The sequence below is a fragment of the Triticum dicoccoides genome, chromosome 4B (assembly GCF_002162155.2).
Source record: "Triticum dicoccoides isolate Atlit2015 ecotype Zavitan chromosome 4B, WEW_v2.0, whole genome shotgun sequence".
Classification (NCBI taxonomy): Eukaryota; Viridiplantae; Streptophyta; class Magnoliopsida; order Poales; family Poaceae; genus Triticum; species Triticum dicoccoides.
This window is the reverse complement of record NC_041387.1, coordinates 168302516-168317239: the sequence shown is the minus strand read 5'-3', so window position 1 is coordinate 168317239 and position 14724 is coordinate 168302516. Positions and strand designations below refer to the sequence as shown.

The window sequence follows — 14724 nt, the reverse complement described above, 5'->3', positions numbered from 1 at the left end:
CACAGACACCGCCATCGTCCGCCATGACCATAGTCGGCACAATTTTCACCGGAAGTCGCGTCACACCACTCTCGCAGCTGACAGGAACCGAACGGAGCCTCGCCATGAAGACGAAAGCCGCCGTCAGCACGCCGGCAAAGGGCCTCCATCCGCCCCTCACCGGTCCCTCCACGCGTCGCTGGCCAGCCAAGGCCACGCCACGACGGATCTGAACGGGACGCCAGCCGCCACCCAACACCTGACCAGGCAAGCCAAGGACTCAACCCACTAGCCCCTTCCGTGCCACCCAACACCTGAACGGGGGAACCAGCCACCGCCGCACGCCAAGGTCGCCACCCTGACCGCGCCTACTGAGGACGCAGGCGCCATCGCAAGATCAATCCCGGCAACAAGGCCCGAATCCCTCGTGCTCGACCACGGTCAGCCACGCAGAACCTCCTCGCCGCACCGATGTGAGGTCCACCACCGGATCCACCACGCCGGCTTCCGCCACCGCGCCGCGAGCCGGCCGTGCTGTCCAGGGCAACGCGTCCCCACGAGGAGAGAGTGCCCTGCCGCTGCCGTCCACAGCTTCGCCCGTCGGCCTCCTCTGACAGCGGCCAGGCCGCGGGCTGCAAAGGCGAGGGACGGGGCGGCGGCGACTAGGGTTCGCTCGTGCCGCCCCTGTGGAGAGCGACGCGAGCGACAGGTTCCTAATATTCGCAACGTGAGCCTGTTAAGGGCAGTCACACGTCCTATGTGTGTTTCAGCTCCATCTTGTTTTTGCAGGTAAAGATTGCTCATGAGAGGCTGGAGAGATGGTACATGAACGAGGATACAAGATTGCAAGGTTCAGCTGGAAAATAGCCCGTCATGGTAGCTGCAACCATTCAGCACTTCTACCAGCATCTTAAAAGAAACTTCAGCACGGTGTTGCCCTGCTGTGATGTGCGTGAGTTGAAAATATGTCTCTGCTCCGTGAACAAACGAATTTCGCACGACTGGGTTCCACCCAAATTCAAAAGAAATTCCTTACTGGGCATCATAGTCTGCAATCTTTCCATCTGTTGCGTTAACAATTGCAGTTTCGGAACAAAGCGATGTAAACTGCTGAAGAAAAGTTTGCAGAAATTTATACGTAGTATAGAGTTGATTGAACTAACACGACGGTGCTATGGCAAAAACCTACTTGATCTGGCTGGTTTCAATTCTCCGGGTAGCCCAGTTCATGGCCCGCGGGCTAAGCTAAGCTGCGCGAGCCGACAAGCGATGTCCCCTCCGGCGGCCGTGGCGCCCCCCTCCGCCGCGGCCACTCGCAACCCCTCGAGCCTGTCAGCGATGTCGTCCAGGGCTGCAAGCGCCGTCGTCACCGGGGAGATGGCGCCGCAGATCGCTGCGCAGGCGGCCTCGTCGCGGAAGCAGAGAGCAAACTCATCGCCGGAGCCTTGCCCCGCCCAGGAGAGCGTGGACCCGTCCAGCCTCTCGAAGGCGTCGCCATGGAGGATCGGGTACGCGAAGAGGATCCGCTGGTGGGGCCGGTCGTCGGGAACGGTGTACATGACGAGGGAGTGGCCCTGCGGGCGGAGGACCCGGACGGCGGCGTAGGCGGCGCCGAGGCTGCACCATTGGCCGTCGCCGTCGCCGTCGCCGCCGCCGCGGTGGAAGAACTCGACGGGGTAGGAAGAGTCGGTGGCCATTGGACCGGCCGAGCGATGGGGAGAGGAGAAAGCCCTATGCTATGCGTCCACTAGGAGATCTCCCCGACGATGAATCAAATTGGCGTGAAAGTTGCAACTGATTTTTTTCTTCTTCAACCAAAGGCATTTTTTTTTGACTCGTAATGTTATTTTTTTGAAGAAGGTGCTTGCCCGGCCTTAATGATGTGGCCTTACAAAGTCATACAAGAGTCTAATGGAATGGAAATGAAACAAAATAAAAGAGTACAGATACAAGCCGAAACGGCTGATAACAGCGACGCAGAGCCGGTTACAGGCCAACTAACACTGACGACTCCCAGAAGATGTCGGGAAGGATGGCACCCCACTAAAGCAAATTCCTACCCGACGGGACGAAGTTCAGTGCACTTTGCCCGCACCTTTAGCACGAGCTCCTCCACGCTTCCTTTGTCCTTTAATTTTGCCAGAAGCTTCAAAAGCAAAGAGGCCATTTTGTATAGAAGATCAGTTGGATGGTGAAAGGAAATCCCCTCTATAAGCGCTTTGCGCATAGTCCACAAGGCCCACGCCAATGCCTCAAAAACTAGCCATGCCAGACACCGTTCCCATCCGACGTGTCCTGAACCATCCTATATAGGTCCGCGAACCCACTTGGGTTCCAAGCACCTCTGGTTATTTCATGGAGGGGCTCCACATGAAGCGAGCAACTATACACCTGAACAATAAAATGGTAGTGATCCTATGCCGCGCCGCACCACACGTAATTCCCGTCCCTGGACCGTGCCTCTTCTGAACTTGTTCTCCGCTAGCGATGTGGTTACGAGCAACTTGCCACAGAAATATTTTAATTTTGGCCGGCAACCTTGCCTTCCAAATCCCGCTCAAATCACACGTGGAATGTGTTTTGAAGATTTCTTTGTAAAGCGATCTTGTCGAGAAGCAGCCCGAGGCTTCCAGCTTCCACGAGACCTCGTCCCGTCCCATAGATACCTGCACTCCTTGGAGCCTAGCGCGGAGATCCTTCCACTCTGAGATCTCGATAGGCCTGAGCGAACACCGGAATCTTGGTTGCCAACTTGAGTTATCCCAAACATCCACCACCTTGGTGTTTGGTTTATCGAAAATGGCAAAAGGGCCGGGAACCTTTCACATAGCGCTTGCTCACCGCACCAGACACCTGACCAAAATGATGCCGCCTTGCCATTTTGAATGACAAACTTTGTTCCCAGCCGCAGAAGGTAGCTCACCTTCTTCACGTCTTTGGCGAATTGCGATAATTGCACATTTGAGCGAAATTCGATGATCTATCGCTCAAGTACTTACTAGAAAATATTGATAGACATAACCCCCTTGGCCCGTGAGGATTTTCCAAGCCCATTTGGTCATCAAGCACCAATTCATAATTTAGGTATTGATAATTATGAGGCCCCCGACTTCTTTGGGGGAGCATATGTGTTCCCAATTAACCATGTGATACTTTTGCCTCCTATTCTTTTGCCCCAAAAAAATCTCGACCTCACTTTGTCGAAGGCAGTATGAGTCCCATCTTTAAGAAGGTAAAACCCCATAACAAACATTGGGATATTCGCGAGGCAGTCATTAATGAGGATTAAATGTCCACCTAATGCCAACAGTTTACCTTGCGACGGTTCTACCCCATCGGCAACCTTCTCCACAATTGGATCGAAGTCCCCCATAGTCAATGCTCTATTCGAAATTGGCATACCCAGGTGAGGGAGTCATGGACTAAGGGGTCCTCGGGGCGACGTCCCATTGTACATGGGCCGGACTGATGGAGCCATATATTGACAGGAGATCTATGAAGCCGTGGTGTGCCCTCCAAGTCAAGAAGGCGGAGGATCCCTTTAATTCCTTATTGTATTCTATCTTTGGTAATCCTAGCCCTATCAGTGTCTATATAAACCAAGGGTTGTAGTCATCAAGGAGAGAGCTACTACATTCATCACCCCCTAGCCTTAGGGTTTAGCTCATGCTGATCTCGAGGTAGATCTACTCTATAAACCACATTATACAGTCAATATAATCAAGCAGGACATAGGGTTTTACCTCTTCGAGAGGGCCTGAACCTAGGTAAACACTGTGTTCGTCGTCCCCTGTTACCCATCGATCCTAGATCCACAGCTCGGGACCCCCTACCCCGAGGTCTCCCGGTTTTGACACCGACATTGGTGCTTTCACTTAGAGTTCTGCTATGGGGTCGCTTAAAGGATCGATGGCTCGCCTGATCATGGGAGAAGGCATCGGATCCGGGGACTTCTTCATCCCAGGTCAACTCTTCGCGTTCGGCAACATTGTCCTGCACGCCGACCCGACTGGTCGTCTGGATCAGATTGACAACTTCACCCCTGAACACCGAATTCGATTTAGCAACCTGGAATACGCAGCGGACTCACGGGGCGATCTGGTCTTCGTCGAGTTTACTACACCTTCCCGCACCCACGCAGGCCTTGTCGTGCCCGCCCCGGAGTCTCCCTCCAATCTGATCTATGGATCGGCCCCAGCAGCTTCGAGCCAGGAGAGCTTCGCTTCAAGCGGTGGCCAGACTCCATCTTCATCCGAACCCATTATGCCCACGGAAGATTTGTCCTCGACCTTTGTGGCAGGATCAGGAGGCGGAAGCCAGGAATCAATCTCGGCCGAACATTTACTCCAGAATGCTCACCCAACCGTGAGCTCCCACGGCGAAGTGGTGGCCAATGGCCGGGAACTACTCTCGGCCCGAAGCAACTCGACCTCAAGCCCAGGTGTGGAATCCACACGCAGGGATCAAAATGTTGGAAATATGCCCTAGAGGCAATAATAAAATGATTATTATTGTATTTCCTTGTTCATGATAATAGTCTATTGTTCATGCTATAATTGTATTAACTGGAAACCGTAATACATGTGTGAATACATATACCACAACTTGTCCCTAGTGAGCCTCTAGTTGACTAGCTCGTTGATTAATAGATGGTCATGGTTTCCTGACCATGGACATTAGATGTCATTGATATAGGGATCACATCATTAGAAGAATGATGTGATGGACAAGACCCAATCCTAAGCGTAGCACAAGATTGTGTAGTTCGTTTGCTAAAGCTTTTCTAATGTCAAGTATCATTTCCTTAGACCATGAGATTGTGCAACTCCCGGATACCGTAGGAATGCTTTGGGTGTACCAAACGTCACAACGTAACTGGGTGGCTATAAAGGTGCACTACAAGTATCTCCGAAAGTGTCTGTTGGGTTGGCACGAATCGAGACTGGGATTTGTCACTCCGTATGACGGAGAGGTATCTCTGGGCCCACTCCGTAATGCATCATCATAATGAGCTCAATGTGACTAAGTAGTTAGTGACGAGATCATGCATTATGGAATGAGTAAAGTGACTTGCCGATAACAAGATTGAACGAGGTATTGGGATACCGATGATCGAATCTCGGGCAAGTAACATACCGATTGACAAAGGGAATTGTATACGGGATTGATTGAATCCCCGACATCATGGTTCATCTGATGAGATCATCGTGGAACATGTGGGAGCCAACATGGGTATCCAGATCCCGCTGTTGGTTACTGGCCGGAGAACGTCTCGGTCATGTCTGCATGGTTCTCGAACCCGTAGGGTCTACACACTTAAGGTTCGATGACGCTAGAGTTGTTATGGGAAATAGTATGTGGTTACCGAAGGTTGTTCGGAGTCCCGGATGAGATCCCGGACATGACGAGGAACTCCAGAATGGTCCGGAGGCGAAGATCGATATATTGGACGAAGGGTATTGGAGTCCGGAATTGTTCTGGGAGTACCGGGTGACAACCAGCCTGACCAAAAGGTGTTTTGGAGGCCCCGGCAAGCGTTGGGGGGCCTTATGGGCCAAGGGGAGGGGGCACACCAGCCCACTAAGGGGATGTGCGCCCCTCCCAACCCCTCTCACGTAACATGGAGAGGTGGGGGCGCCTCCCCTAGGGCAGCCGCCCCTCCCGGCTTGGGGGGCAAGTTTCCTAGGGGTGGGGGCGCCCAAACCCATCTAGGGTTTCCCCTGTGGCCGCCGCCCCTCCCCTAGGGAAACCCTAGGGCACCTCCTCTTCCCTCCTCCCCCCTATATATAGTGAGGGAGAGAGAGGGCAACCGCACCCCCTTCCCTGGCGCAGCCCCTCCCTCCTCCGACACCTCCTCCTACTCCGTAGTGCTTGGCGAAGCCCTGCCGGAGAACCACGAGCTCCATCGCCACCACGTCGTCGTGCTGCTGGAGTTTTCCCTCAACTTCTCCTCTCCCCTTGCTGGATCAAGAAGGAGGAGACGTCCAGGGTTGTACGTGTGTTGAACACGGAGGCGCCATTCGTTCGGCGCTTAGATCGGAATCGACCGCGATCTGAATCGCTGCATGTACGACTCCACCAACCGCGTTCTTGTAACGCTTCCGTGTCGCGATCTTCAAGGGTATGAAGATACACTCATCCTCTCCCTCTCTTGTTGCTAGAATCTCCATAGATTGATCTTGGTGATGCGTAGAAAATTTTGAATTATTGCTACGTGCCCCAACAGTGGCATCATGAGCTAGGTCTATTGCGTAGATTCTATGCACGAGTAGAACACAAGTAGTTGTGGGCGTTGGTTTGTTCAATTTTCTTACCTTACTAGTCCTATCTTGTTTCGGCGGTATTGTGGGATGAAGCGGCCCAGACCGACCTTACACGTACGCTTACGTGAGACAGGTTCCACCGACTGACATGCACTTGTTGCATAAAGGTGGCTAGCGGGTGCCAGTCTCTCCCACTTTAGTCGGATCGGATTCGGTGAAAAGGGTCCTTATGAAAGGTAAATAGCAATTGGCATATCACCATTGTGGCTTTTGCGTAGGTAAGAAGCGTTCTTGCTAGAAACCCATAGCAGCCACGTAAAACATGCAACAACAATTAGAGGACGTCTAACTTGTTTTTGCAGGGTATGCTATGTGATGTGATATGGCCAAAATAATATGATGAATGATATGTGAAGTATGAGATTTATCATGTTCTTGTAATAGGAATCACGACTTGCATGTCGATGAGTATGACAACCGGCAGGAGCCATAGGATTTGTCTTAATATATTGTATGACGTGCGTGTCAATCAGAACATCATGTAATTACTTTACTTTATTGCTAACCGTTAGCCATAGTAGTAGAAGTAATAGTTGGCGAGACAACTTCATGAAGACACGATGATGGAGATCATGATGATGGAGATCATGGTGTCATGCCGGCGACGAAGGTGATCATGCCGCGCCTCAAAGATGGAGATCAAAGGCGCAAGATGATATTGGCCATATCATGTCACTCTATGATTTGCATGTGATGTTTGTCATGTTTACATCTTATTTGCTTAGAACGACGGTAGCACAAATAAGATGATCCCTCATAAAATTTCAAGAAAGTGTTCCCCCTAACTGTGCACCGTTGCGAAAGTTCGTTGTTTCGAAGCACCACGTGATGATCAGGTGTGATAGATTCTAACGTTCACATACAACGGGTGTAAGCCAGATTTACACATGCGAAACACTTAGGTTGACTTGACGAGCCTAGCATGTACAGACATGGCCTCGGAACACAAGAGACCGAAAGGTCGAACATGAGTCGTATAGTGGATACGATCAACATGAAGATGTTCACTGATGATGACTAGTTCGTCTCACATGATGATCAGAAACGGCCTAGTTGACTCGGATCATGTATCACATAGATGACTAGAGGGATGCCTATCTAAGTGTGAGTTCATTAAATAATCAGATGAACTTAATTATCATGAACATAGTCAAAAGGTCTTTACAAATTATGTTCTAGCCTACGCTTTGGTTCTACTGTTTTAGATTGTTCCTAGAGAAAAAAAATTAGTTGAAAGTTGATAGTAGCAATTATGCGGACTGGGTCCGTAAACTGAGGATTGTCCTCATTGCTGCACAAAAGGCTCATGTCCTTAATGCACCGCTCGGTGTGCTGAACCTCGAGCGTTGTCTGTGGATGTTGCAAACATCTGACATACACGTTTTGATGACTACGTGATAGTTCAGTGCGTAATGTTAAACAGTTTAGAATTGAGGCGCCAAAGACGTTTTTGAAACGTCGCAGAACATATGAGATGTTCCAAAGACTGAATTGGGATTTCAGATTAGTGCCCACGTCAAGAGGTATGAGACCTCTGACAAGTTTCTTAAGCCTGTAAACTAAGGGAGAAAATCTCAATCGTTGAGCATGTGCTCAGATTGTCTGAGTACTACAATCGCTTGAATCGAGTGGGAGTTAATCTTCCAGATGAGACAGTGATAGTTCTCCATAGTCACTGCCACCAAGCTATTAGAGCTTCGTGATGAACTATAACATATCAGGGATAGACATGATGATCCTTGAGAAATTCGCGATGTTTGACACCGCGAAAGTAGAAATCAAGTAGGAGCATCAATTGTTGATGGTTAGTAAAACCACTAGTTTTCAAGAAGGGCAAGGGAAAGGGAAAGAAGGGATACTTCATGAAATGGCAAATCAGTTGCTGCTCTAGTGAAGAAACCCAAGGTTGAACCCAAACCCGAGACTAAGTGCTTCTGAAATGAGGGAACGGTCACCGAAGCAGAACTACCCTAGATACTTGGTAGATGAGAAGGCTGGCAAGGTCGACAGAAGTATATTGGATATACATTATATTAATGTGTACTTCACTAGTACTCCTAGTAGCACCAGGGTATTAGATACCGGTTCGGTTGCTAAGTGTTAGTAACTCAAAATAAAAGCTGCAGAATAAACGGAGACTAGCTAAAGGTGAGATGACAATATGTGTTGGAAGTGTTTCCAAGGTTGATGTGATCAAGCATCGCATGCTCCCTCTACCATCGAGATTGGTGTTAAACCTAAATAATTGTTATTTGGTGTTTGCGTTGAGCATATACATGATTGGATTATGTTTATTGCAATACGGTTATTCATTTAAGGAGAATAATGGTTACTCTGTTTATTTGAATAATACCTTCAATGGTCTTGCACCTAAAATGAATGGTTTATTGAATCTCGATCGTAGTGATACACATGTTCATGCCAAAAGATATAAGATGGTAATGATAGTACCACATACTTGTGGCACTACCGTTTGAGTCATATTGGTATAAAACGCATGAAGAAGCTCCATGTTGATGGATCTTTGAACTCACTCGTTTTTGAAAAGATTGAGACATGCGAACCATGTCTATTGGTATATATGCATGAAGAAACTCCATACAGATGGATCATTTGGACTCACTTGATTTTGAATCACTTGAGACATGCAAATCATACCACATGGGCAAGATGACTGAAAGGCCTCGTTTTCAGTGACATGGAACAAGAGAGCAACTTGTTGGAAGTAATACATTTGATGTGTGCAATCCAATGAGTGCTGAGGCACGCAGTGAATATTGTTATGCTCTTACTTCACAAATGATTTGAGTAGATGCTGAGTACATTTACTTAATGAAATACAAGTCTGAATTATTGAAAGGTTCAAACAATTTCAGAGTGAAGTTGAAGATCTTCGTGATAAGAGGATAAAATGTCTATGATATGATCATAGAGATGAATATCTGAGTTGCGAGTTTGGTACACAATTAAGACATTGTGGAAATTGTTTTGCAACTAATACCGCCTAGAACACCATATTGTGATGGTGTGTCCGAACATCATAGCTGCACCCTATTGGATATGGTGCATACCATGATGTCTCTTATCAAATTACCACTATCGTTTATAGGTTAGGCATTAGAGACAACCGCATTCACTTTAAATAGGGCACCATGTAATTCCGTTGAGATGGCACCGTATGAACTATGGTTTAGAGAAACCTAAGCTGTCATTTCTTAAAAGTTTAAGGGTTGCGACGCTTATGTGAAAAGTTTTAGCCTGATAAGCTCGAACCCAAAGCGGATAAATACATCTTCATAGCACACCCAAAACAGTTGGGTATACCTCCTATTCAGATCCGGAAGCAAAAGTGATTGTTTCTAGAACCGAATCCTTTCTCGAGGAAAAGTTTCTCTCGAAAGATGAGTGGGAGGATGGTGGAGACTTGATGAGGTTATTGAACCATCACTTCAACCAGTGTGTAGCAGGGCACATGAAGTCATTTCTATAGCACCTACACCAATTGAAGTGGAAGCTGATGATAGTGATCACGAAACTTCAGATCAAGTCACTACCAATACTCGTAGGTCGACAAGGATGCATACTATTTCAGAGTGGTATGTAATCCTGTCTTGGAGGTCATGTTGCTAGACAACAATGAACCTACGAGCTATGGGGAAGCGATGGTGGGCCCAGATTCCGAGGGATGGCTCGAGGCCATAAAATCTGAGAGGATCCATGTATGAAAACAAAGTATAGACTTTGGAAGAACTACTTGATGGTCATAAGGCTGTTGGGTACAGATGAATTTTAAAAGGAAGACAGACAATGATGGTAAGTATCACCATTAAGAAAGCTCAACTTGTCGTTAAGATGTTTTCCGACAAGTTCAAGGAGTTGACTACGGTGAGACTTTCTCACTCATAGCGATGCTAAGAGTCTGTTGGAATTGTATTAGCAGTTACTGCATTATTTATGAAATCTTGCAGATAGGATGTCAAAACATTGTTTCCTCGACAATTTTCTTGAGGAAAGGTTGTATGTGATACAACCAGAAGGTTTTGTCAATCCTAAAAGATGCTAACAAGTATGCAAAGCTCCAGCAACCCTTCTAAGGACTGGAGTAAGCATCTCGGAGTTGGAATATACGCTTTGATGAGATGATCTAAGATTTTGGGTTTGTACAAAGTTTATGAGAAACTTGTATTTCCAAAGAAGTGAGTGGGAGCACTATAAAATTTCTGATAAGTATACGTTGTTGACATATTGTTGATCGGAAATGATGTAGAATTTCTGGAAAGCTTATAGGGTTGTTTGAAAGGTGTTTTTCAATGGAAAACCTGGATTAAGCTACTTGAACATTGAGCATCAAGATCTACAAGGATAGATCAAAACCGCTTAATAGTACTTTCAAATGAATACATACCGTGACAAGATTTTTGAAGGAGTTCAAACAAATCAGCAAAGAAGGAGTTCTTGGCTGTGTTATAAGGTGTGAGAATTGAGTAAGACTCAAGATCTGACCACGGCAGAAGACAGAGAAAGGATGAAGGTCGTCCCCTATGCTTTAGACGTAGGCTCTACAGTATGCTGTGCTGTGTACGGCACCCGAAGTGTGCCTTGCCATGAAGTCAATCAAGGGGTACAAGAGTGATCCAGGAATGGATCACATGACAGCGGTCAAACTTATCCTTAGTAAATAGTGGACTAAGGAATTTTCTCGACTATGGAGGTGGTAAAAGAGTTCGTCCTAAAGGGTTACGTCGATGCAAACTTTGACACTAATCCGGATGACTCTGAGTAGTAAACCGGATTCGTATAGTAGAGCAGTTGTTTGGAATAGCTCCAAGTAGCGCGTGGTAGCTGCATCTACAAGATAACATAGAGATTTGTAAAGCACACACGGATCTGAAAGGTTCAGACCCGTTGACTAATAACCTCTCTCACAAGCGATATATGATCAAACCCCATGGGTGTTGGATTCATTACAATCACATAGTGATGTGAACTACATTATTGACTCTAGTGCAAGTGGGAGACTGTTGGAAATATGCCCTAGAGGCAATAATAAAATGGTTATTATTGTATTTCCTTGTTCATGATAATTGTCTATTGTTCATGCTATAATTGTATTAACTGGAAATCATAATACATGTGTAAATACATAGACCACAACTTGTCCCTAGTGAGCCTCTAGTTGACTAGCTCGTTGATCAATAGATGGTCATGGTTTCCTGACCATGGACATTAGATGTCATTGATAGCGGGATCACATCATTAGGAGAATGATGTGATGGACAAGACCCAATCCTAAGCGTAGCACAAGATCGTGTAGTTCGTTTGCTAAAGCTTTTCTAATGTCAAGTATCATTTCCTTAGACCATGAGATTGTGCAACTCCCGAATACCGTAGGAATGCTTTGGGTGTACCAAACGTCACAACGTAACTGGGTGGCTATAAAGGTGCACTACAGGTATCTCCGAAAGTGTCTGTTGGGTTGGCACGAATCGAGACTGGGATTTGTCACTCCGTATGACGGAGAGTATCTCTGGTCCCCACTCGGTAATGCATCATAATAATGAGCTCAATGTGACTAAGTAGTTAGTCACGGGATCATGCATTACAGAACGAGTAAAGTGACTTGCCGGTAACGAGATTGAACGAGGTATTGGGATACCGACGATCGAATCTCGGGCAAGTAACATACCGATTGACAAAGGGAATTGTATACGGGATTGATTGAATCCCCGACATCGTGGTTCATCCGATGAGATCATCGTGGAACATGTGGGATCCAACATGGGTATCCAGATCCCACTGTTGGTTACTGGCCGGAGAACGTCTCGGTCATGTCTGCATGGTTCCCAAACCCGTAGGGTCTACACACTTAAGATTCGGTGACGCTAGAGTTGTTATGGGAAATAGTATGTGGTTACCGAAGGTTGTTCGGAGTCCCGGATGAGATCCCGGACATGACGAGGAACTCCGGAATGGTCCGAAGGCGAAGATCGATATATTGGACGAAGGGTATTGGAGTCTGGAATTGTTCTGGGAGTATTGGGTGACGACCAGCGTGACCGAAAGGTGTTTCGAAGGCGCCGACAAGTGTTGGGGGGCCTTATGGGCCAAGGGGAGGGGGCACACCAGCCCACTAAGGGGCTGTGCGCCCCTCCCAACCCCTCTCATGTAACATGGAGAGGTGGGGGCGCCTCCCCTAGGGCAGCCGCCCCTCCTGGCTTGGGGGGCAAGTTTCCTAGGGGTGGGGGCGCCCAAACCCATCTAGGGTTTCCCCTGTGGCCGCGGCCCCTCCCCTAGGGAAACCCTAGGGCGCCTCCTCCTCCCCCCTTCCCCTATATATAGTGAGGGAGAGAGAGGGAAGCCACACCCCCTTCCCAGGCGCAGCCCCTACCTCCTCCAACACCTCCTCCTACTCCGTAGTGCTTGGCGAAGCCCTGCCGAAGAACCACGAGCTCCATCGCCACCACGCCGTCGTGCTGTTGGAGTTTTCCCTCAACTTCTCCTCTCCCCTTGCTGGATCAAGAAGGAGGAGACGTCCCCGGGCTGTACGTGTGTTGAACGCGGAGGCGCCGTACGTTCGGCGCTTAGATCAAAATCGACCGCGATCTGAATCGCTGTGTGTACGACTCCACCAATCGCATTCTTGTAACGCTTCCGCATCACGATCTTCAAGGGTATGAAGATGCACTCATCCTCTCCCTCTCTTGTTGCTAGAATCTCCATAGATTGATCTTGGTGATGCATAGAAAATTTTGAATTATTGCTACATGCCCCAACACAAAATTCGTCCTTGACTTCCGATGACTGTCCGGACCCCTTCGAGGATCCGGTCCCGCATACCTATCTTAGCTCGGCCTGTAGAAATCAAGGACTGGCTAGAGCATTGACTGCCCCCGTTGCAACGGAATCCGGCCTAGAGCCCTCGAGTTCGGCCACCCTCGCTATGTTAAATGAGGCGTTGGACCAAATTCAAAAAATGACTATCCGGAGGATCTCTCCCCCGCTCACGATCGTCAACCCGTCGAGGAGTACTACAGGGAATTTTGCATCCCACCCACCACCCACTTGGTAGCCACTATCGATGATTTAACCGATATGCTAGACTATAATTCAGAGAATACCGAACACATGGACGAGGGGGGCGGAGCCACGACCAGTGCCGATGTTGCCCCCAGCTATCGGCCGCTGGTCGGCCACTTCCACCTACGACATCTACATGGTGGATGAGGGAGTCTTGGATTAAGGGGTCCTCGTGCGTCCGGACTATTGACATGGGCCAGACTGATGGGCTGTGAAGATACAAGACAGAAGACTTCTTCCCGTGTCCGGATGGGACTCTCCTTTGCGTGGATGGCAAGCTTGGCGATTCGGATATGTAGATTCCTTTCTATGTAACCGACTTTGTACAACCCTAGTTCCCTCTGGTGTCTATATAAACCGGATGGTTTAGTCCGTAGAGGCGATGACAATCACAATCATACATGCTAGACTTCTAGGGTTTTAGCCATTACGATCTCGTGGTAGATCAACTCTTGTAATACTCATATTCATCAAGATCAATCAAGCAGGAAGTAGGGTATTACCTCCATATAGAGGGCCCGAACCTGGGTAAACATCATGTCCCCCGCCTCCTGTTAACGTTAGCCTTAGACGCACATTTTGGGACCCCCTAGCCGAGATCCACCGGTTTTGACACCGACATTGGTGCTTTCATTGAGAGTTCCACTGCGTCGTCACCAAAAGGTTTGATGGCTCCGTCAATCATCTACAACAATGCAGTCCAGGGGAGGTTTTCCTCCCCGGACAGATCTTCGTATTCGGCGGCTTTGCACTGTGGGCCAACTCGCTTGGCCATATGGAGCAGATTGACAGCTATGCCCCTGGCCATCGGGTCAGATTTGGAAGCTTGAATTACGTGGTCGATATCTACGGAGACTTGATCTTAGACGGATTCGAGCCCATGACGGCTGCTCCCTGCCACCACAATGAACATGACCTAAATCTATCATCGGACCGTGCTTAGGAGATAGCACCTATAACCACTCTGGCCCTAGATCCAGAGCAGATTTTGCCATCCGAGGACGGGATGCTCAACCCCGCCACGGAAGCCGCGGACTCAGCAGCGTTGGAGCCGCACACAGATCCAACCTCGAGCGGGGCCTGTGTCATCGGAACCTCGAATTCGTCTCTGGCCATAAGTTCCGAACTACGTGCATCCGCGCCCATCGAACCTGATTAGGCGCCGATCATCGAGTTCAGCTCCGCGGACATCTTCCGGCACTCACCTTTAGGCGATGTGCTAAACTCACTAAAAGCCCTCTCCTTGTCAGGAGACTCTCAGCCGAACTATATCCGGCTTGAATTGGAAGCTGACGACGGGGAATTTCGATTCCCACCCACCACCCACTGCATAGCCACTGTCGAA

At 48.5% G+C, this 14724-nt stretch overlaps 1 protein-coding gene across 1 annotated transcript; it reads right to left on the bottom strand.

Annotated features, from left to right (window-relative positions):
• Positions 1-805: 805 nt before the first annotated feature.
• Positions 806-1707, bottom strand: LOC119293500. The gene is made up of 2 exons (XM_037571962.1): positions 1169-1707; positions 806-1086 (listed from the first exon to the last, which is right to left on the bottom strand). The coding sequence occupies exon 1, from the start codon at positions 1674-1676 to the stop codon at positions 1206-1208; it is 471 nt and encodes a 156-aa protein (XP_037427859.1). The 5' UTR covers positions 1677-1707; the 3' UTR covers positions 806-1086; positions 1169-1205.
• Between the last annotated feature and the right edge of the window lie 13017 nt (positions 1708-14724).

Coding starts and splice junctions, on each gene's coding strand:
- LOC119293500 (XM_037571962.1), bottom strand. CDS start 1,676: ATGGCCACCGACTCTTCCTACCCCGTCGAGTTCTTCCACCGCGGCGGC.